Genomic DNA, 22,254 nt, shown 5'->3' with positions numbered 1-22,254 from the left:
TTAAGGAATGAAAAAATATGTCACAATAAACATCTTCCTTTTGAGTTCATTACTTGCTGCGTGGTATGGAAATGGAATGATGTTCCAGGTATAAAAGAGCTCTGCAAGGGTTTCCCCCTAGTGATCCAGAAATGAAGTTTGAACACTTCCTAGCCTGTAGGGTTGAATGCGTTGTCAGCTGTTATTATGGGCTATGAATAAAGCTGGTAAATTGTACTTTACCAATAATCCAAGAATTAAGGCCTGTTTATCTGTAGTCAAAAGACATGTTTCAGTTTATCATTCAAGGCCTCAAGCCAGGCACACTTGGGGGCACAGAGATGAAGAAGGTGACTATTCATATATACATACATCTCACCTATTGTAGGAGATAAGATAAAGATACAAAGTGGAAGATGTCAAGCATTTAAGTGTGAAAGAACAAAATACAGGAGCTCAAGGGAGAAAAGAGTCTTCTAGAAACTTTCTCAACAGTGTAAAGAAATTTTAAAAACTTTGTACTTTAATTTTTAGAAGTTAGCTTAATGTGTAATAAAAGATGATTGATTCTAGACCATCGGTTGTATCCTTGATTGAATATCTTCTTCCTGTCCCCTCCTGTGTTTATCATTGTACATGTAATAGGAAGAAGAATGTCTTTTATCCATGTATATTGTTTGTTTTTTTCCATGTATATTATTATTTTTTAAAGATTTAAAAAATTTATTTATTCATGAGAGACACAGAGAGAGAAGCAGACCCCATGCAGGAAGCCTGATGTGGGAGTCGATCCCAGGACTCCAGGATCATGACCTGAGCCAAAGGCAGATGCTTAACTGCTGAGCCGCCCAGGTGTCCCATGTATATTGTTATTAAATAATTATTTTTAATAATTCTATTTTGTATTTTAGTAGCATGTGTACCTTTTATTGCCTTTGTATGTATGACAGGTCTTGTGTATTTTTCATAAAGAGGGAGGGAAGTCCAGGACTCTCTAATTTATGAAAATTTTGTTGTATATCTGAAAGGCAGTTAAGTATGTGCTTGGACAGCACAAACAGGTGTCCCTCACTTCTTAAAAGTTCACGTTACATCACTTGACTTTTACAAAAGACCCATAGTACTTCCTTTCTCTAATTGAAAGAAATGGGAAGAGTATCTCTGCTTCTACAAAAAAGGGCAAAAAGCAAAAATAGCATTCAGGGTTTGTTTTGCAGTGAGTTGTTACCCAGGCAAGCCTCCCCCTGCCCCTACCAAGGTCCTTCCTTCCCCTGGAACTACTATACTTAGCATCTTAACATCAAGTCACCATGGGTTTCAGTCATATCTTTGAGTGACTGTGCTTTGTCATGATATATTTTCTACATCTGTTAACAAGATGTGTGCTAAGTATCAGAGAAGCTGGAGAGGTTATTTTTGGAGTCTAGGAATGCTCAAAATCTTGACTGTTTAACTTAATGGTAATTGCTCTTTGCTTTACCCGGTTGGGGCTTAGGAAAGGTTTCACAGGAACACGTTACTTTTGGATAGTGGGGGAAACCTGAACTCTAACATTGTTTCTGTAGGACAGATAAATTAGGGGTGATTATATTCCCCCTAAAAAAGGGTTTCTGTCTTTACAAAAATAACTCAGTTGTAGCAGTTCTTTAACATATATGTCTAATGTATTTAGGACATAGTTGAAAGTAAATGATTTTTAAGCCTCTTCAAAAATTAAAAATTTTTTTCCAGGTAGGAAAACTTTTCCCAGCACCTACTGGTATTTCTGAATGTAGGTTCTTTTTTTCGTGAAATTTATGTGTATGCTTATATGTATGGTTAAAAGCACACACTTTGATATACCCACTTTCTTGAAAATAAAAAATAAAAAAGGGGCTGGGGTCTTTGTCTCTCTTGGATTGTAGCTTGCTCTTTCAAGGAGTACCACTATTCTGACTTCATAATAAACATTCCCAAGTTTTTCTTTATTGTGTTTCCATCTTTGTATTTCTAGATATTTCTTCCCTTCCTTCCCCGTTTCCTTTTTGAGAGGACGGGGCAGAGGGAGATGGAGAGAGAGAATCCTAAGCAGGCTCCATGCCCAGCCCAACGTGGAGGTCGACCCAAGATTGTGATCTAAGCTGAAATCAAGAGTTGGATTCTTAACCAACTGAGCTACCCAGGTGCCCCTGTATTGCAAGATATTTCATTGACTGGTTCTTAAGGCTAAACTTCATATAAATAAATGGCACCAAATCCTGTGGAGACTTAATTCTTCTGCTCCAAAGTTAAATTGAAATTGATACATGCTCATTGTGAAAACAGTCATTCATTTATGCTACTGTGTAGTATGTTGTTTCAATATGTGTCAGTACACACAGATACATGTGTATATCAGTACACTCCCAGGAGTAGGGTATGGGAGTACCCCTTAACCTACATCTTGAACATTTAATATGGTCAGACTTTAAATTTTTGTCAATTTCATGGACATTAATTATTTTCTCAATAATGTTAATATTCATTTTTGTTATTACTAATAGGATCACCATCCTTTTCTATTTATCTTTTTTTTTTTTGGTCTTTGTTTCCCATTGCTTTATAGGAATTTGGTACACTGCCTCCCTTATTGTTATAAAATATTTGAAATATTAGAAAAGGAAAGAAAACTATAATGATGACCTTTATTTCCATCAGTTTCAGTAGTTTTTAACATTTTTTTCTCCTTGGTTGTAATATGGCTGTATATATTCATGTTACATACATTTATTATTTACTTATTCCTCTATTTTCTGAACTGTTTGAACAAATTGCAGAGGTCATGGCAGTCCATGCACTGGAATTTTTATGTATCTGGATATTAATCTTCTGTTGTTTATATGTGTTACAGATATTTTGTGATTTGTGGTTGGGCTTTTCATTTTCTTAAAATATATTCTTAAAAAATATATGGGTAATAAGTTCTCCCAGCATTATTTATTTTTTAAGATTTTATTTATTCATGAGAGACTGAGAGAGAGAGAGGCAGAGACATAGGCAGAGGGAGAAGCAGGCTCTCTGTGAGGAGCCTGATGTGGGACTCGATCCCAGGACCTGGGATCACACCCTGAGCCGAAGGCAGACTCTCAACCCCTGAGCCACCAAGGGGCACCAATGCCCCTCTCCCAGCATTATTTAATGAGAAGGGTACCCTCTCCCCACTGCTCTGCAGTGTCCCCTGTCACATCAGTGTCTTTTGGACTCTGTTTGATTCTGTTGGTGTATTATCTGTCTGTGCCATACTATCCAAATTAATACTTTATATTATTTAATGATTTTTTAAGTACATGGGGAGTTTTCCCTTACTAACCTCTTTTTCAAGAGTTTCTTATATATCTTTGTTCCTTTTACTTGTGTATTTTACATTCACCTCTTCAGGTTCACCTATTTGGGTGTTAAGAATACATCTGTAAATAAATTTGAAGAGAATTAGTTCATAGTAATAGAAAATGGAAGGCCTACTCAATGAGAAGACTAATAGAATGACACATTTAATTAAAAAAACTGAATTAAAGTAACAGGTTCTTTTGAATTCTTGGTGACATTCAGCTAATGTATTTATTAAGTTAACTCTTTCAGCTGTAGGTCTCATTCTTTATGAGACATTTATGAAACATATATTATGTACTAGCTGGATACAGGAAAGGTAAAGATGAATTAAGATACTGCCTTCAGTTTTTAGGAGAGATTTTTTTTTTTTAATCCTTTGTTCTTTGAACCAGACTTTTATTGTTGTTTTTGTAACTTCATTTGCTTTGGTTTCATTGTGTAGTCATTAAGACATTTCAGGCTATTAATTTTTCTCTCCCTCTAATGTTAGCTGTATCTCATTAGTTTTGACATGTAGCGTTTCATTGTTGCTATTTCATTGATAATCCCTAGTTCTCGTTTTAAATTTGTCCTGGATCCAGGGTTATGAGATGGTTAAAACTTTTTCAGGTGGGTGGGATTTAATTGCCCTTTTTTCTTTGTTAAAATAACGAAGTTGCATTACCTTATCGTCAAGAATTCGGTTTGTCCTATTTCTCTTTGGATGTTAAAAAAAAAAAAATTTTTTTTTTTTTTTTTTTTTGTAAAATACATGTAACATAAAACTTAACCACTTTAACCACTAAGTATATAGTTCTGTGGTATTGAGTATATTCACATTGCTGTGCTATTTCTGTTGTTTTAAATATAGTGAGATGTTGTTTTGCTTTGCCTACTGAATTTTTTTTTCCCCTGCATCAAAACTTAGTAATGTGTCTTGTTGATTTATGGGCCTGGTAAAAACCGGTTTTTACCTCTTTTCTTTCTTTCTCTTAATTTCTGCATTGGGAAGAAAGCAGTACAGATTTTACTTCATTTTAATTTGATATGTAGACTTCTTAGAAGCCAACTTTAGTTTTAAATTATAAACTCTTTTGTTCATTATGTGTAGAAAATTGGCTTTGCCATGAGATACTTATGTTATAAAAATAAAATATTTTCTAGTCAAATATATTGAGACACTGGATTAAACAAGGTTGAACAGGTGTTTATGTGTGTGTGTGTGTGTGTGTGTGTGTGTGTGCGCGCGCTTTTCAGAGCTTGTAACTGTGACTCTACTTGGGGGTGGGGCAGATTGTGTATGCAACATTTTCAAAGTAATTTGCCCACATACCAACCTTATCTTATGCCATGTTGTGGGATGCACTTTGGGAGAAGTTACGGACTTACATGGAGATTGTCAGGAGTTCAAGATAGCTTTTAGTAGGTTTTCTTTTTTTAAAGTTACATAAGGTATGATGACAATGTTTTCTGAACAGTCAGCCTATTTTCTGAACACAGTTTCTGTAACTTTAACAATGTTGATAGAGATGCAAATCAGAGGTTTTTGTCCTTGTTACAGATATCAAAGCTTAGGTGGAGAGAGGGCAAGTATTTAGAGAGTAGGAGACATATGGTGGATCCCCCAAACAGTAGGAAGATCTGGTGTGACTGTTGAAAATGGAGTGTGATAGTATGGAAGAAGAGGTATTTAAGGGGATACTGACATCTGTCAGAATTGGGGCTGGCTTTTCAGAGGCCTTGAACTGGGACCAGAGGATGTGAATTTCAATCCAAATGTGTTATTCTTTCGTGGTTTGGTGTTGGCTAAGGTCTGGGCATCCCCACCTGGTGATATTTCTTATATAGGCGGGTAGTTGTTCTTGATGGTCTTCCATGAGCTTCTCAATTGGGCTCCTCTGAGTCTTTATTAGAAAGAGTGCAGAGAGAGAGCACAAGTGAGGGGAGGGTCAGAGGAAGAGGGAGAAGAAGCCAGGCATCCCCCAAATGGTCTAGTTTCATTCTTCTGCATGTTGGCTGTCCTATTATATTATTTCTAAATAATAGCTTATTCAGTAATTTTGAAGTAACAAAATTAGTTTAAGAAGAAATTTCTTTTTCTTTTTTTTTTCTTTTAAAGATTTTACTTATTTATTTGACAAAGCACAAGCAGAGGGAGTGGCAGGCAGAGGGAGGGGGAGAAGCAGGCTCCCCACTGAGCAAGGAGCCCGATGTGGGGCTCGATCTCCGGACCTTGGGATCATGACTTGATTTGAAGGCAGATGCTTAACCAACTGAGCCACCTAGGTGCCCCTAGGAGAAAATTACATTTTCTTTTTTTTTTTAATTAGAGCGCGCTCTCTCTTTTTTAAACAAAGAAAACTAGTAGTAAAATTGTTTATGTGTTTAATTAGAAAAGACTGGGATTGAATTAGAAGTACTAGAGATGTTAGCCATATATATTATCTTTGAAATCTTTCAGACAATAGGGTACCTAAAACAAGGAGAAAAAGGAGTTAAAATTCTTGGCTTTTGATAAAAAAATTTAAAATGTACGGTTATATTTTCTGATTTTGTAATTTTAACAGTTTAATTTTAATCTCCTTATTAAGAAATGTGTGTGCTTCAACGTCAGGTTCTTTCTGGGTACTCACTACTAATAGAGGACCAGGTTGGAGGTGGGGACATGGAAGGCCATGTCCGTGAGCTTCTCATTTAGCTCAAGGATGACCTTGCCTATAGCTATTTCAGTGCCAGTAGAAGCAGGAATGATGCTCTGGGCAGCCCCTTGGCCATCATGCCACAGCTTCCCAAGGTCTTCTGGGTAGTAGTGATGGCATGGAGTCATGAATCTCTCCATGATGTCAAAGTTGTCATGGATGACATTGGCTAGAGGGGCTAAGCATTTGGTGGTGCAGGAAGCATTGCTGGCAATCTTCAGGGAATTGCCATACTTCTCATGGTTCATGCCCATCACAAGCTTGGGGGCATCAGTAGAAGGGGGAGGGATGATGACCCTTTTGGCACCACCTTTCAAGTGAGCCTCAGCCTTCTCCGTGATGGTGAAGACTCCTGTGGACTCCACAACATAACCAGCACCAGCATCACTCCATTTGATATTGGCTGGGTCTTCCTCCTAGAAGATGGAGATGGGCTTTCCATTGACGATAAGTTTCCTGTTTCAGCCTTGACTATCCCATTGAATTTGCTGTGGGTGGAATTTTACTGGAACATGTAGACCATGTAGTTGAGGTCAATGGGAGGGTTCACTAATTGGAACAATATCTGTTTTGCCAGTTAAAAGCAGCCCTGGTGACCAGGCATCCAATACTGCCAAATCCATTTACTCTGGCCTTCACCAGAAGGTGAAGTGTCTTGGGAGTGTGGCTAGCACTGTACCAGAAGATGTGACCATCTGTCCAACAGGGAGGAGTAGAGAGCCACTCTCTATAATGTTTTGAATGCTATTCAGTAAGATGCAAAAGGGCATAGTAAGTAAGGATGGAGTTACCTAATATGTCTTAAAGTGAACCTTTGAGAATGGCATGAGGAAGTGATCCTGAGTTAGTATCAAGTGGGACAGACGGCTTTCAGAGATGTGGTGTAGGATAAGAAGCACAAAGCATGGCATTTTCCATGCAAGGGTGAAGTTGCATCTCCTCTCCTCCTGTGGCAGGTAACTTCACAGGGGAGGCTTCAGAGTTTGGCTTTGCTGAATTCAGTATGGAAGAACTGGTGAAATACCATTTATAATACCTTTCAAGGATTTATGTTGGTTTGATTTCTGTGCAAATATTCATATTTGACTTATTTTTATCCCATTACATGTTTTGTACTTTTAAATCCTATAGCTCTTCTGTATCTTACTCGTTTAATGCCTGTGCTTATAGTTTTTCTATTTATCTTTTTTTTTTTCTTAGCTTATGGTATTATGCTTAGAGGAAATGGTGTATGATTTCAGTTCTTTAGAATTTGTGAGACTTTTTTCATGACTCAATATTTGTATACCCAGGGGAAAAAAAAAAAGGCAAACTCTACCATTGTTGGAATAATGTGTTTTTTCCTTTACATTGGGTCAAGCTTGTTAATCTGATAGATAGGGATATAAATCTTCTATATCTATACTGATTGCTTTTTGTCTGTTTATTTTATCAGCTACTGAGATAGATGTTTGAAATGCTTGCTTTCTTTGATATGATTGCAATTTTATATTTTGCTTTTATGTATTTTGAATGTTAGTTATTAGATATATAAAAAAATTAGATCGTATTTTCCTTGCTTATTGAAATTTTGATCATTATGTTGTTACTTTAAAAATTTACCAGTAGGTGCCTGGCTGATTCAGTTGGTAGAGCACATGACTCTTGATCTTGGGGTAGTGAGTTTGAGTCCCATGTGGGGTGTAGAGATTAAATAAATAAAACTTAAAAATCACCAGTAATGCCTTTTTTTTTTTTTTCAAAGCCTATTCTGTCTTATAATTTAGTTATACCATCCTTTGTTGGGCTAGATATGACTGGTGTATCTTTTTCCATTCTGTTATTTTTAGCTTTTCTAGGTAAATAACTTTATTTAAAAATTTTTTTTAAACGATTTTATGTATTTGAGAGAGAGACACACACAGAGACAGAGCACAGCTGGGACAGCAGCAGGGGCAGCGGCAGCAGAGGGAGAGGGAAAAGCAGCCTCCTTGCTGAGCAGGGAGCCCAGTGTGGGGCTCAGTCCCAGGACCCTGGTTCATGACCAGAGCCAAAGGCAGATGCTTTTTTTTTTTTTTTTTCTCCAAAGGCAGATGCTTAAATGAATGAGCCACTCAGGCACCCCAAATAACTTTATTTTTGATGTTTCTCTTAATATTGTATTAAAAAATTCTGCTTTACAGTTTTTCTGTAGTATTTAGCCCATTTATGTTTTTTGTAGTTGGTGTAGCTGTATTCATAGCTGCTATCTTATTTTGTGCTTTTGTTCTTTGTTTTTTTTTTTTTTTCTTCATGTCTTTCTGGTTTGATTGCTTTATGAAATAATTCCTTTTAATCTTTTGGTGGTTATTCTGTTGCTGCTCTTATTGTTGAAATCTATTTTTTCCATGAATACAGTTGTAGGTTGAAAGTATTTTTAATAATTAAAGATAGCGTTTTAGTGTCTTCTGATTGCACTTGTGCTGTTAAGAAATTAGCTTGTTAGAACAACTGTGGCTCTTCTGAAGGAGATACTCTGTAAATCAAGTGAGGGACTACTTATACCTTTTGCTTCCCCTCCTGTAATCTCCTCTTCCTAACACACACCTTCATCTCCCAACTCAGATCAATGAGGAGTCAGGGAGATGGGAGAATTACTTTTTGTTCATCTCTATTATACTTGGTTGTAGGCACCGGAAGCTCTGGCTTTAATTGGAGCTGGGTCTTCATCTAACTTCCAATATGTGTGGGCTCTCATCTTCCCTCACATTCCTTTTGTTCATTTTGTTGGACAAATGCTCTCAGGGTGAACATCAGCTTAAGAGCTCTGGGTACCTCTGAGGATTCTTGCCTGACAGTCACTGGCCTAAGAATTTGGTGCTAGTTCATTGATACTTTTAAGGTTTGTTTATTTTCTTATTTTGTATCTAGCATTTTTAGTTGCTTTTAGAGGGAGAGAGTTGTCTAGATATCTAGCCTACTATATTTAAAGAAAGAGAAATCCATTTTCTTGGTTGAATGAGTTACTGAAACAGTAAACCAGACAAACTCCAGGTACCTTGAGATCTTTAGAAGAAAGATTATAGTTTTACTAAATCAACACATGTGAAAATAATGTCAATATTTTAGATGTTAATTTTGGTACTTTTCTTTTTGAAAAGTTGGCACATAGGCTAACATTGGCAGCAAAACTTTTTTGTTAAATCTATCCACAACACATTAGAATTACTTAACACTGTTAAAAAAAATCGTATAACTCTTCATTGATAGCCTAATCATCATAGGCTTATTTTCACAGGATAATTTACTAATCATCATAGCTTTTATCCTCATAATATGATGAAATAGGTCTTTGATTTAAGTGACAGTATTAGTTCAGTCCAGTTATCCCTTCCAAAGAGTTAATTAAGTGGAAAATAGCACCAATCTTATTGCTTGTATCGTGTCCCACAGGGGATTTCAGAGGGACTAGGATAGCTCATTTCAGGTAGTAGCAAGTTGAATTGGCCTGACAGCCTCACTGAGTTTATAGAGCACGGGGATGACACATGGCTCCCTTCCAACCTGTGTGCTAAAGTAGTCGTGGTTTTCCAGTACTGGGAATGAGTTCTCTAGGAATTGACAGACAGTTGTGATGTAAAGCATATGTTAAGGTATTTGAAAAGGTCCTTCCCCCTCTCAAATTGCACTCCCCCCTGCCCTATATGCAGGCCAAAGGTTCAGAACCTAATGAGAAGACACAGAACAAGGCATATGGGACAAAAATGTCATATGTGTATGTACTGAGAGCTAGGGAGGATGGAGGGCATAGCTTAATATTTGTGGGCAAGTAGACTTCCTTATTTTGCACTCCCACATTAATGAATCTTTGTACCACCCAGGTATGACTGTGCTCTCAAGTGGAGTACCCATCTAGGTAAGACTTAAGATGGGGAAATATGGTTGGTTGTGCCTGGGCTCAAAGAGAAAGGGGCAGGAGGTGAGCTGAGCAGTTAGGCATGCTCAGTTTATTCTTTTCAAATTTGCCAACTAGATGGAGCATTTTATTTTCTCTTGGGTAGAATGGATAAAGGAACAGAGAGAGGATGAAAAGATTATATTAATCTTGCCACATAGTAGGAAACATCAGGAATGGGGAGGAAGCATTGAAGAAGTTCAGGTATCTTTAAAACTGTTTTTTTCTAGCAGCCTTACAATTCATACTTTATGATATTAATAATAGGAAGAAAAGCTAACATAAAAAATTTACTACTTAAAAATACTACTTTTTATGACCTAGGTTAAGTGTCCACGTATGTTATTTAATTTCCAAACTGCCTTGTGTTTTATTGTTTTTATAGGTGATAAAACTGAAGCACGGAGGTGAAAAATGCCAAGGATATATAGCTAGTAGAATGTAAAACAATGGCTTGAACCTAGGTCTAACTCAGCTTCTTATTTTTTTTACATTTTCATGAAAAATACATAACTTTTTGATTGAAAAAGTAATGTGTATTTTAACAATGCAAATAATGTAAAAATGTCTGAAGTAGAATTAGTGGACCTCACTCCTCATAACTCAACACCTACTATACTGACTATTAACAAGTGTTGTATCTTTATGACCTTCCTTTACTTATATATTTATATTTCTATATTTTCTTGTTAAACAGACATGGGATATATTCACATAATTTTTAATGTAGTTTTCAATATTTCAACTGACATATAACTTATATAAACTGCTCAGGTATTTAGTGTGTATGTATTTCAAATATTTTTTCCCAATGTAGACACTATGAGGCATAATTGTGTCATTATGAGCAGAAATTTACAATTTTTATGGGGGTTACTTTACCGATTTTTTCCTTTATGCTTAGTGCTCTTTTTCCTAAGAAAGCTTTGCCTACCTCAAAATAGCCAAGATGTTCTTTATGATCTTGTCTAGAAGCTTTTTTATTTTAGCTTTTGCGTTTAAGTCTGTGACTCATCTCAAATTAATTTGTGAATATGGAGTTTCCTGGGCTGTTTTAGGATTCAGAATATAGTCTAACATAGTAATGGTTTGTGTGATCTTGAAAAAGACATTTATTTTGCTTTTGTTGACAAGAATGTTCTATCAGTATCAAAGTTGGTTGATGGTTTTACCTTTTCTTATATTCTTACTAACTTTCTGGCTACTTGTCCTGTCACTTCCTGAGAAAAAATATTGAATTTCCTAGCTAAAATTGTGAATTTGTCTGTTTATTCTCTCAGTTTTATTAATTTTTGCTTTAGATATTTTGAAGTTCTGTTGTTAAGAGGCATAAATAGGATTGTTATATCTTCTGTTTGAATGACTGTGAAGTGACCTTTACCTTTGGAGATACTTTTTGCTCTGGAATCTACTTTCCTGAAGACATATAGCCACTCTGGCTTTCTTTTGATTACATTAGTGTGATACATATTTTCCATTCTTTTAACCTGTGAATTTATTTATACAGGGATTTCCTGTAGATAGTCTGTATGCGAGTCCTGTTTTCTAAAAATCTGAGAATCTCTACCTTTTCATTAGTATGTTTAGGCTTTTATATTTAGTGTGATTGTTGAATAGGTTTAAACTACCATCTTGCAATTTGTGTTCACCCATTGCTTTGTTTCCTTTTTCTTTTTTTCAAATTAATTGACTTTTTTTTTTTTTTAAATTTTTTTTTAATTTTTATTTATTTATGATAGTTACAGAGAGAGAGAGAGAGGCAGAGACACAGGCAGAGGGAGAAGCAGGCTCCATGCACCGGGAGCCCGATGTGGGATTCGATCCCGGGTCTCCAGGATCGCGCCCTGGGCCAAAGGCAGGCGCCAAACCGCTGCACCACCCAGGGATCCCAAATTAATTGACTTTTAAATGATTCCATTGTATATCTTTTATTGAGTTATTATGCTTTTTTTTTTTTTTTTTTTTTACAATATATACCTCTAACTTATCACAGTTGACCTTCAGGTAATGGCATATAGATTTATACATAATATAGGAGAACTTTTATAAGAACCTTATATCAGAACTTCGTGTATAATGATATACAAACATATACACCCAATACATCTAGTACTGCTTTTCTAGACATTCTATTATTATTGCACAATGTACTTCTACGTGTTTTTTTTTTTTTAAGATTTTATTTTTTATTTGAGAGAGAGAGAGTACATGCATGAGCAGGGGTGCGGTGGGGTGGGGTGAGCGGCAAAGGGAGAGGGAGAAGCAGACTCCCCACTGAGCAGGGAGTCTGACTCTGGTCTTGATCCTAGCATTCTGAGATCATGACCTGAGCCAAAGGCAGACACTTAACTGAGCCACCCAGGCTCCCCTGTTGTTCTGTTTTGTTTTTCATTTTTATTGATGTATGATTCACAAAATTGTAAGATAATTAAATATACAAAGTGATATTTTAATGTGTTTGTGTACACACATACATACAGTGTGAAAGGATTTCCTTGCTAAGTTAACTAAAACATCAATCACCTCACGTATTTACCTCTCTCCTCTTTTTTGGATGAGAACATTCATATTCTACTCTTTAAGCAAATTTCAATTGTACAGTACAGTGTTATCAAGTCTAGTTACAATATTTTACATTAGATCCTCCAATTTTATTTATTTTATAACTGAAAGTTTGTACCCATCACAAACGTCTCCCTATTTTCCCCACCTTAATCTTTGTTTTTGAAAAGTATTATTGTTGGATATACATTTGTAGATTGAGAGTTCCCAGTCTTTTTTTTTTTTTTTTCCTTTTAATACTTTAAAGGTATTGCTCCGTTGTCTTCTGGCTTGCATCATTTCTGATGAGAAGTTTCTTGTCATCCTTATCTTTGTTCCCCTCTACATAATGTCTTCTTACTCTAGCTGCTTTTAAATGTTTCTCATTAGTACTGGCTTTTAACAGTTTATGATGTGCCTTAGTGTGATTGATTGATTGATTTCTTTCTTTTTTTGCTTGGTTCCTTTCCATTTGAGGTTCATTGAATTTCTTGAGAATTACTAGTTTTTATGAATTTAAAAATTTTCAGTCAATATTTCAACCTTCCACTGCCCCCCGCCCCACCACCTTTGGGATTTCATTGTGTATACACTAAGTTGTTTGAAGTTTCCCTATAGTTCACTGATGCTTTGATGCCCTATTCTGTCCCCCCACCAGTCTTCCCGTGTTTATTTTATTGCTAATTGCTATGTCTTAAAGTTCAGTAATTATGAAGTCTCCAGAATCTAATCTGTCAACTCAATGTATTTTTCATATAACACTCTGTAATCTCTAGCCTTTTGATTTGAGCCATTTTTATATCTTCTATATCACTTTTTATTGTACTTATGCTTCCTTCTTCCTTCTTAGTGTATAGACAATATTTATAGTAGCCATTTTAATATATTTTTTTCTAAGTCCACCTTCTATGTGTCATTTCTACTGACGGAATTTTCCTTTTAGGAGTCATTATTTTTCTGCTGCTTTGTATGTGTGGCAACATTAAATGGATGCCAGACATTGTGCTTTTTATATTGTTTTGTGCTAGAGTTTTTTTTTTGTTTGTTTTTTTTTTTAATTTTTTTATTTTGAGGGTGCCTGGCTGGCTCAGTTGGAGGAGCATGTGACTCTTGATCTCAGGGTCATGAATTCAAGCCCACATTGGAGCCTACTTAAAAATTTTTTTTTAATTTATAAATTTCTCAAAAATTCACATTCCTTTAAGTACTTTTGTATTTTTTCTTGAACTCACTTAAGTTATGTGGAAACAGTTTGATCTTTTTTGAGGCTATCTTTTAAGCATGGTTAGGACAATCCAGAACAACCTTTAGTGTTAATTTGGTGATGCTGCTCAGGTAATACCTTTCTTGGGACATTGCCTTGTAATTTAGGTGGTGTTTGGCTGATTGGCATGCTAATTATTCCCAGCCCTGAGTGATTCCTAAGGATTGTTCTTCTTGCTCCTTTTGATTTTAAAATCCTCTTCCATTTTTATGTTCTTACTACATATTTTTCAGATTATTTCATCCCTTTAATTTTTTAAGTTTATTTTTCTTTTTCCAGTTTTTATACAAATTCCAGTTGGTTAATATACAGTGTGTTTCAAGTATGGAATTTAGTGAGTCATTACATGTAACATCTAGTGCTTATCACAAGTGCTTTCCTTAATATCGATCATCCATATAACCCATCCCCCCAGCTCTCCTCCAGTTAACCTCAATTTGTTCTAAGAGTTTTTTTTTTATGGTTTGCCTTCTTTTTCCTCCCCATGTTCTTCTGTTTCAGTCCTTAAATTCCATGAGTGAAATCATATAATTGTCTTTCTCTGACTTATTTTACTATTTTATTTATTTCTTTTATTATCTTAAGCATAATACCTGTCATTGCAAATGGCAAGATTTCATTCTTTTTGATGGCTGATTAATATTCCTTGTGTATGTGTGTATACTACATCTTTATGCATTCATCAGTCGATGAACATTTGAGCTCTTTCCATAATTTGGCTGTTATAGATAATGCTGTCCCTTCAAATCAGTATTTTGTATCCTTTAGGTAAATACTTAGTAGTGTAATTGCTAGATCATAGAATAGGTTTTTTTTTTTTTTTTTTTTTAAGATTTTATTAATTTGAGAGAGAGCAAGCATGAGAGAGGGGAAGGGCAGAGGGAGAGAGAGAGAAGCATATTCCTCAATTAGCAGGGAACCTGAGGTGGGACTTGATCCCAGGACCCTGAGATCATGCCCTGAGCTGAAGGCAGGCACATAACCAGCTGAGCCACCCAGACACTCTGTAGTGTAGTTCTGTTTTTAACTTTCTGAGGAACCTCCATACTATTTTCTAGAGTCTGTCATTTTATTTTTATTAAAATATATTAAGATTATGTTATGCTAAGTTTTAGCGATTAAAAGATTAAACTGATTTAGTGATTAAATTGTCATAATTTCATAATGGCCTGAAAGAATGATCACACCTCCTAATTACCTAATGCACACAGGGGCAGATGGTATACTCTTGGTATCAGGCCTTTATTTTCACTGGTTATATGTATGTATTTCTCCTATTAAATAACTACCTTTTACTCTTCTCCCTTTCTCTAGGAAGAGCGTGTTGTGAATCACATGGCAGCAAAGATTATTGAAAACGTCTGCACTACCTTTTCTGCTCAGGCTCAGGGCTTTATTACAGGAGAAATTGGACCCGTTTTATGGTACCTATTCAGACATTCCACTATTGATTCTCTCAGGATAACAGCAATCTCGGTAAGATGGAGCATCTTTTGGGAACATATCTGAGTATATTTAAACACCAAGTTTGAAGAACTGTCCTGGAAATAGAGTAAATTTCATTGGATAAGTAGGACACAGAAATGGTGAGAACAATAATTTTAAGGCAAAATTTTCAAAACTGGGACTGGTAAACCTTGGGATTGTGGGAAATTGTGGTAGGATCTTATGGGACCATACATATCATTTCAGAAATGATTGGGAATTGATAGTGGAAAGCTGTGCTCGTGGGTAGGGTACAGCATTTGGTTTGGTTTATGTTTAGTGTTGCCTGACTTTTTCTTTTAGCTCCTTCTTTCAGATTTTATGCTAAATACACTTATCATGAATTAATTATAAAGTGAATTCACGTTATGTTCAGGCATCTGTGGTTTTGCAGCTTTTGTATTTTGATTGGCTGTCTACTACTTTGCTCACATGGTTATAGTGACTTGGTGTAAAAGATAATTATGTATGAAGATGTGTTAACATGGTTTGTATCCATTTAATACTCTGTTGAACAAATACAACCCTTACTCATATGATTTATTAAAATGGTCTTTTTGATCACTAGTCTCCTCTGTACTCAACATTATATGGCAGCCTTGCTGTCTTTCTTTTGCTTGATCATTCTTGTGCTTCTCCCTTGTCCTTCATTCTCTTTCCTTAAACCTCCAACCTTCATTTTCCTGTTACAGTTGATGAACTGTCCCTTCTGGCAGAGACAAACCTCTCCATGTTTCTTCACATCTTCTTTCTGTTCCCTTCTTGGGAATCTAACTCAAATGGTTACTTTTGCTTTTTCCTGAATCTTTAACCCTTTCTCTACTAGATCCTGCTAATTAGCATTCAAGTATTCTTTACCTCATTAAAAAAAAGAAAAGCACACATGCAACCGTATCAAAGGGTGTCTGGGCTGTACATCCCTCTTCACAGCCATACTTCTTTAAAGAGTTATTGTCACCAGCTGTTACTCCTTTCTGGTCTATTTTCTCTTTAACCTAGTGTAGTATCTGTCCTAAAATGATACTGGAGATGATCTTGCTCAGATCTTCACTGACTTTCATATTGCTAAATCCTGGGGATATTTATTGATATTTTCCACTTTTTTTTTAAGATTTTATTTATTTATTCATGAGAGACACAGGGAGAGAGAGGCAGAGACACAGGCAGAGGGAAAAGCAGGCTTCCTGCCGGGGAGCCTGATGCAGGCCTCGATCCTAGGACCCTGGGATCATAACCTGAGCCAAAGGCAGATGCTTAACCTCTGAGTGACCCAGGCACCCTTCTTATCTTAAATTTAGCTATGTAATTTTGAAGATCAAGTGCTAACCATTCTGCTTGCTGAATATCATGAAGCAAAGGATATGTAACATCTGTCTCTGTCTCTGTCACATACACGCACACACACACACAAATGCTTCTGGAGCCACATGATTTCAAAGTGGCCAAAAAACCCCCTAATTATGGTGTTAGTAATTCCAGAAAGACTGTCTGGAAGAGTTACAAAGTATACCAGTGACTGTTCTCAAGGAATCTTGGAATTCTATCTTAGAATATCCATTTTATACCACATCTTGTCTATATATAATGGAATATTACTCAGCCATCAAAAAGAATAAAATCTTGCCATTTGCAATGATGTGGTTGGAACTAGAGGGTATTATGCTAAGTGAAGTAAGTCAGAGAAAGACAAATACCATCTGATTTCACTCATGTGGAATTTAAGAAACAAAACAGGTGAAAATAGAGGAAGGAAATGAAAAATAAAATAAGATAAAAACAGGAAGACAAACCATCAGAGACTCTTAACTATAGGAAACAAACTGAGGGTTGTTGGAGGGGATGGTAGAGGGGAGGTGGGTGGGGGTAACTGGGTGATGGACATTAGGAGGCACTTAATGTAATGAGCACTGGGTATTCTCTGCAACTGATGAATTACTAAATTCTACCTCTGAAACTAATAATACAGTGCATGTTAATTAAATTGAATTTAAAAAATTTAAAGAACATCCATTTTAATGCTGGGCCTTTAAAAAAATCTGTCTTGTTTTAATTGGGTTTATGTTATTTTTATCTTTATATTCAAACATGATTTCTTTCCTTGGCAAAGTTTTTTTCCAGTTCCCACCAAAGTTGTGTACCTTTTATCCCTTGCTTCACCTAGCATTAAGCTTTACCCTTTCATCTTGGGGTTTTTATATTTTGTTCTTAGCATTTACCTGAATCATTCATTTTTTACTGAAATTTTGCCCATTGTCCCAAAAAAGTCTCTCCTTTCTTTGCTCCAAAATCCCATTCAGTATCATATGTTCTAGATCGTTTTTCTATTTCTTTAGTTTCCTTCCATTATGAAATAGTTCCTCAGTCTTCCTGTGTAGTTCATGTCCTTTACAATTTTAAAGAATGTAGATCTTTTATTTTGTAGGGAGTCTGTCTGGTGCTTTCTCATGAGATTTTCTTAGCACCTTTGAGGACTCCTGCCTGTAACCAGTCTGTGATGGTAGCCATAGGAGGATCATCTATTTTTATTATTCCTTCTCTATCAGAGGTTGGTAAATGTTTGCTATAAAGGCCCAGGTTATAAACATCTGGGGCCTTGTAGACCATGTGTAGTTTCTGTTGCACATCTTTTTTGTTTCGTTCTCTACTGCCCCCTTTAAAAATGTAAAAAACATTAAAAAAAATAATTCATTTATTTGAGAGAGAGAGAAACAGAGTGAGAGCATGCATGAGTGGTGGGGGGTGGGAGGAGAAGGAAAAGCAGACTCTGTTGAGTAGGGAGCCAGATGTGGGACTCCATCCCAGGATCCTGAGATCATGACCTGTGTGGAAGGCAGACACTAAACTGACTGAGCCATTCAAGCACCTCTCTTTTTTCTTTTTTAAAAGATTTTGTTTATTTGAGAGAGTGAGCACAAGTGGAGGTGGGGGGCAGTGTAAGGCAGATGGAGAAGCAGACTCCTTCACTGAATGAGGAGCCAGATGCAGAGTTCAGTCTCAGGACCACGAGGTCATGACTTGAGCCAAAAGCAGATGCTTAACTGACTGAGCCACCCAGGCGCCCCCACAACCATTCTTATTATATACCTCATGAGTTGTGGAAAAATAGGCCTTTGGTATTGCTTGGTATTCTATTGTAAGGAAGCTCTTTCCCTTCTCCCATGTGTATATGTGTATTTATATCATTACTTTGATGAATAATTACTTTGTGCAATGGGTCATAATTTGATATTACTGCCAATATCCTTCTTTGTTGGGATGCCAAAGTCATCCTAGATTTATCCAATGTGGTCCCTTCAAGCTAGCTTCTGTGTTCTGTGGACCTATCTCTATCATGTTTGAGCATTTCATTATTTTCTGACAGCACATGGGTGTTCTGGGTTATTTTGTGCTTTTTCTCTGCCAGCTCTGGAACCAATCATTTCTCTGGGGAACCTTTGGTATTTAGAAGCCAAGATCTGGACATTCTTTGTGCTTATTGCTATGGGGCATCATTGTTTCTAGGCCTTCTTAATATTCAGAGTTAGAAAAAAATATATCCATTCATACACATACATTTATAATTGCTTTTATATATATTATACATATTTGGAACAAAATTCATGCATTCATATCAATACTTCCAATTTTATTTTTTTTATTTTTATTTTTTTTTAAATTTTTATTTATTTATGATAGTCATATATATATAGAGAGAGGCAGAGACATAGGCAGAGGGAGAAGCAGGCTCCATGCACTGGGAGCCCGACGTGGAATTCGATCCCGGGTCTCCAGGATCGCGCCCTGGGCCAAAGGCAGGTGCCAAACCGCTGCACCACCCAGGGATCCCAGTACTTCCAATTTTAATTCAATACCTTAAGATTCTTTCAAGCCTTCCCACTTCCCATGTTTGTAAATCCCTTCTCAGGTAGAGACAGACCTGGTTCCCATTACTCTCCATACTTCTACTGATTTGTTTAGTCAGTCAAACTTACTTCTTTGTAACAGACTCTGTCAACTCTGGCCACCTCTGCTATGTCATCCTCTGTCTTCCTTGCCATTGCCACTCTTCCTCCTTCACCCCTGTGCTTGGTTCCTCCTCTCCCCAATGCCCCCTTTCCTCAAATGCAGACATATTGACTTTGGGAGAAGGGAAGGTGAGAGGAGATGGATTAAGAAAAATGAAGGGTTAGGTATTCTTTTTTATACATTCTCTTCCCTTAACTTCTCCCACCTCACTGTTCACACTCAGGTACTTAACCTGTCTTGGGAGGCTCATTCCTGAGTGTCTTTCAGGTCTGTCTTACCTCTCTCTGCTATGTTTCTACCTCCACTGTCTAGGAATTGGTGAGCACTTTTTACTTTCAGTGCAATATTATTTAATGCATTTAGCACCTTTTGCTTAGTAAATCAGTTGTATTAGCGTATTATACTATAAATCCTTATTGGTTACAAACTCCTTTAAAACCAAGACACTATATATATACATATAAAGATTTTATTTATTCATGAGAGACAGTCAGAGACACAGGCAGAGGGAGAAGCAGGCTCCACGCAGGGAGCCCGACGTGGCACTTGATCCCGGGACTCCAGGATCATGCCTTGGGCCAAAGGCAGGTGCCAAACCACTGAGCCCGCAAGGGAGATAGTCAGGGATCCCCCCAAGACTATATTTTTTCATCTCTCTCTTTCTCTGTTTGAAGCCAGGTCTTTGATTACAAGTTAGAATTTTTCCTGCAAAGATTGAGAGAGAGGGATCTTTCTGTCCCACATTATGAATGGGGGGGGGGGATCATGAGTAGTTTAATAACATTTAACATCCCTCATTATTGGGGAGATGAGGAAAAAAATAGTAAATAAAAATAAATAATAAAAAGGTAGGGTGATCATTTTTATTATATAAAATATAAATATATTACATATATTTTATTATGTAAAAGTATGAAATCATTGTTGGGATCCTAAAATAAAGTTATTCTAATGTAATCTTAAGAAAATTGTTTCTGTCTTGTAAACAGGTTTACATGAGGATTTATTAAAGATTGAGGTGGCAGAAACTGAAAATAGGCATTCTGAAGACACTTGATGGAAATTCCTAGCAGGGAATGACAATTGCTTCCTCCCTAGCATGCCTTACAGAGCTGAACTTCCTTTTTTTTCTTTTTCCAAATTCTTCTCTCAGGAATGTGTACCAGAGGTTAATGTGCCCATTTGGTGATAAAGATGGGAATTCTTATCACAGCCTTCAAGATCTCAGGTGGTTTGGCACCTGCCTACCTTTTTTATAATGTCTCCTAAAGCTCATTGTCTCACTCTTTGTATTTCAACCACACTTTGTTCTGACATTTTATAGAATTTGCAAGCACTTCCCTGCCTCAGGATTTACCCCCTTATTGTTCCCTATGCCTGGATACTCTTTTCACATGGCTGAGTCTTCATCTTTCAGGTATCAGTTTAAATGTTACCTCCTCTGGTGACATCCCCTGGCTCCTCAAATCTCTTTGTATTTTTGCGCATAGCAACGACCACAGCTCTATTAATATAATGTATATAAGCATGGTTTTCCCTATTCGTGTCAGTTCTAGGAGGGTAGGAGCCCTTTGTCTTGTTCACATCCTAAGCACACATGGTAGGTGTTTGGCAGGTCTCTGTTAACCAGATGAAGTTCTGCATGAGTTCTCCTGGAAAAGAGTGGTGTTCAGAGTGGGGCACTGAGCTGCTTCTTGTTTTGTTTGTAATGGTCTGTGCTGTCTCTGCCATTGATTTCCTGGTCATATCTTGGTCCCATAGATTCCCCTGTATCAGCGTGGTCCTCAGCCCAGCAGCATCAGCAGCACCTGGGAATTTGTTAGACATACCGGTTGTTGGCCCTTGACTTAGACCTGCTGAATTGGAGTCTCTAGGGGAGGGGCTCAGTAATCTGCATGTTAATAAGCCTCCAGCTGATTCTAATACCTGCTGAAGTGGGAGAACCATTGCCCTAGTCCTTGTAGCTTTTGGAAATACTGGCATGGCATGAAGTGAAAGACAGTGAATTTTTCCTTCCCATGTGGTGATGGCTTTATGGCTTATGGATTGGTTTTTGGGAGGAGTGGACCTGATTTAGGAATATACTGGATGAATAAAAGATTACTAGAATTATTAGGATTACAAGGAATTTCTATGAACCATCGTGGGGGATCAGAGAAACCTGTAGAGTTAAATTGAGTAGGATGGTGCCGATGAGGAAGATAAGTGGAGTAAACATAATTGCTGATGGGCTGAGATGAAGGGGATAAAAAGTGAAGAATTTTGCAACATTGTGGTTCCCTCTGGGGTTGGCGAGGAGCCTTTCAAGGAACATTGACTACTACTTCCACTTTACACACCCCCCCCAACCCCTATTCTGATGTATTTTAATATGTCTCAGGAGTCATATGAGAGTGTGTATAATTTAAAAAAGCTCCCAAGGTAATTTTGATAGGATGAAAAAAAAATATTCAAAGGACAAAATACAAATGGTTTTTAAGGTTATTATTCCATGGTGATTCTGTCCATGTTTCTAATAGATATGCGTCCTCCATTTTGACTTAGTCTGTTTCTTAGAAATTGCTTTTGTTATGTAGACTGTCAGGACTTCTGGAGGTAACACAATGTTCTTTTTGAAGCAAATTTTGAAGTGAATTTTAGACTAGAAGTGGGTTTTTTTCCCCCCAGTTTTAAAATGTAGTTTCAAGCTCTTTTTTATTAAGTAAATATTTCAAAACCAGTGCACTGGAGATCTGACTTGAGATTTGATTTTTTTTTTTTTTGGTTCAGAAAATACAAGCCACTAATGTGCTCTTGAGCCTCCATGAAGCTCTCAACTGTTTGATATCCAGAAGTGGGTTAAAGGTTATTTTCTGCATGAGCTTTTTAAAATGGAAAGTCTGTTAGGCTTTTGAGCAGTATTCTGAAGATGAGACACTCCAGTTGCCCTCATATTGGTTTGAACACATTTGGAAGTAGTCTGGACAAATCTTTGATCAAGAAATATCCCTATTACGATCATTATGATCAGGTAGGGATTTTATATTGTTAGAAAGTCAGTT

At 36.7% G+C, this 22,254-nt stretch overlaps 1 protein-coding gene across 6 annotated transcripts in view; it reads left to right on the top strand.

Annotated features, from left to right (window-relative positions):
- Positions 1-22,254, top strand: part of ULK4 (unc-51 like kinase 4) — a 593,349-nt gene that overhangs the window by 119,822 nt on the left and 451,273 nt on the right. For all 6 annotated transcript variants that reach the window (XM_049099948.1, XM_049099952.1, XM_049099949.1 and 3 more), the window contains one exon: positions 15,038-15,199. In XM_049099948.1, coding sequence (XP_048955905.1) covers positions 15,038-15,199 — 162 coding nt within the window. The remainder of the gene's footprint in view (positions 1-15,037; positions 15,200-22,254) is intronic.

This window comes from Canis lupus, chromosome 23, assembly GCF_003254725.2.
Source record: "Canis lupus dingo isolate Sandy chromosome 23, ASM325472v2, whole genome shotgun sequence".
Taxonomy (NCBI): Eukaryota; Metazoa; Chordata; class Mammalia; order Carnivora; family Canidae; genus Canis; species Canis lupus.
The sequence above is the reverse complement of the archived record's forward strand: the minus strand, read 5'-3'. Positions and strand labels throughout refer to the sequence as shown.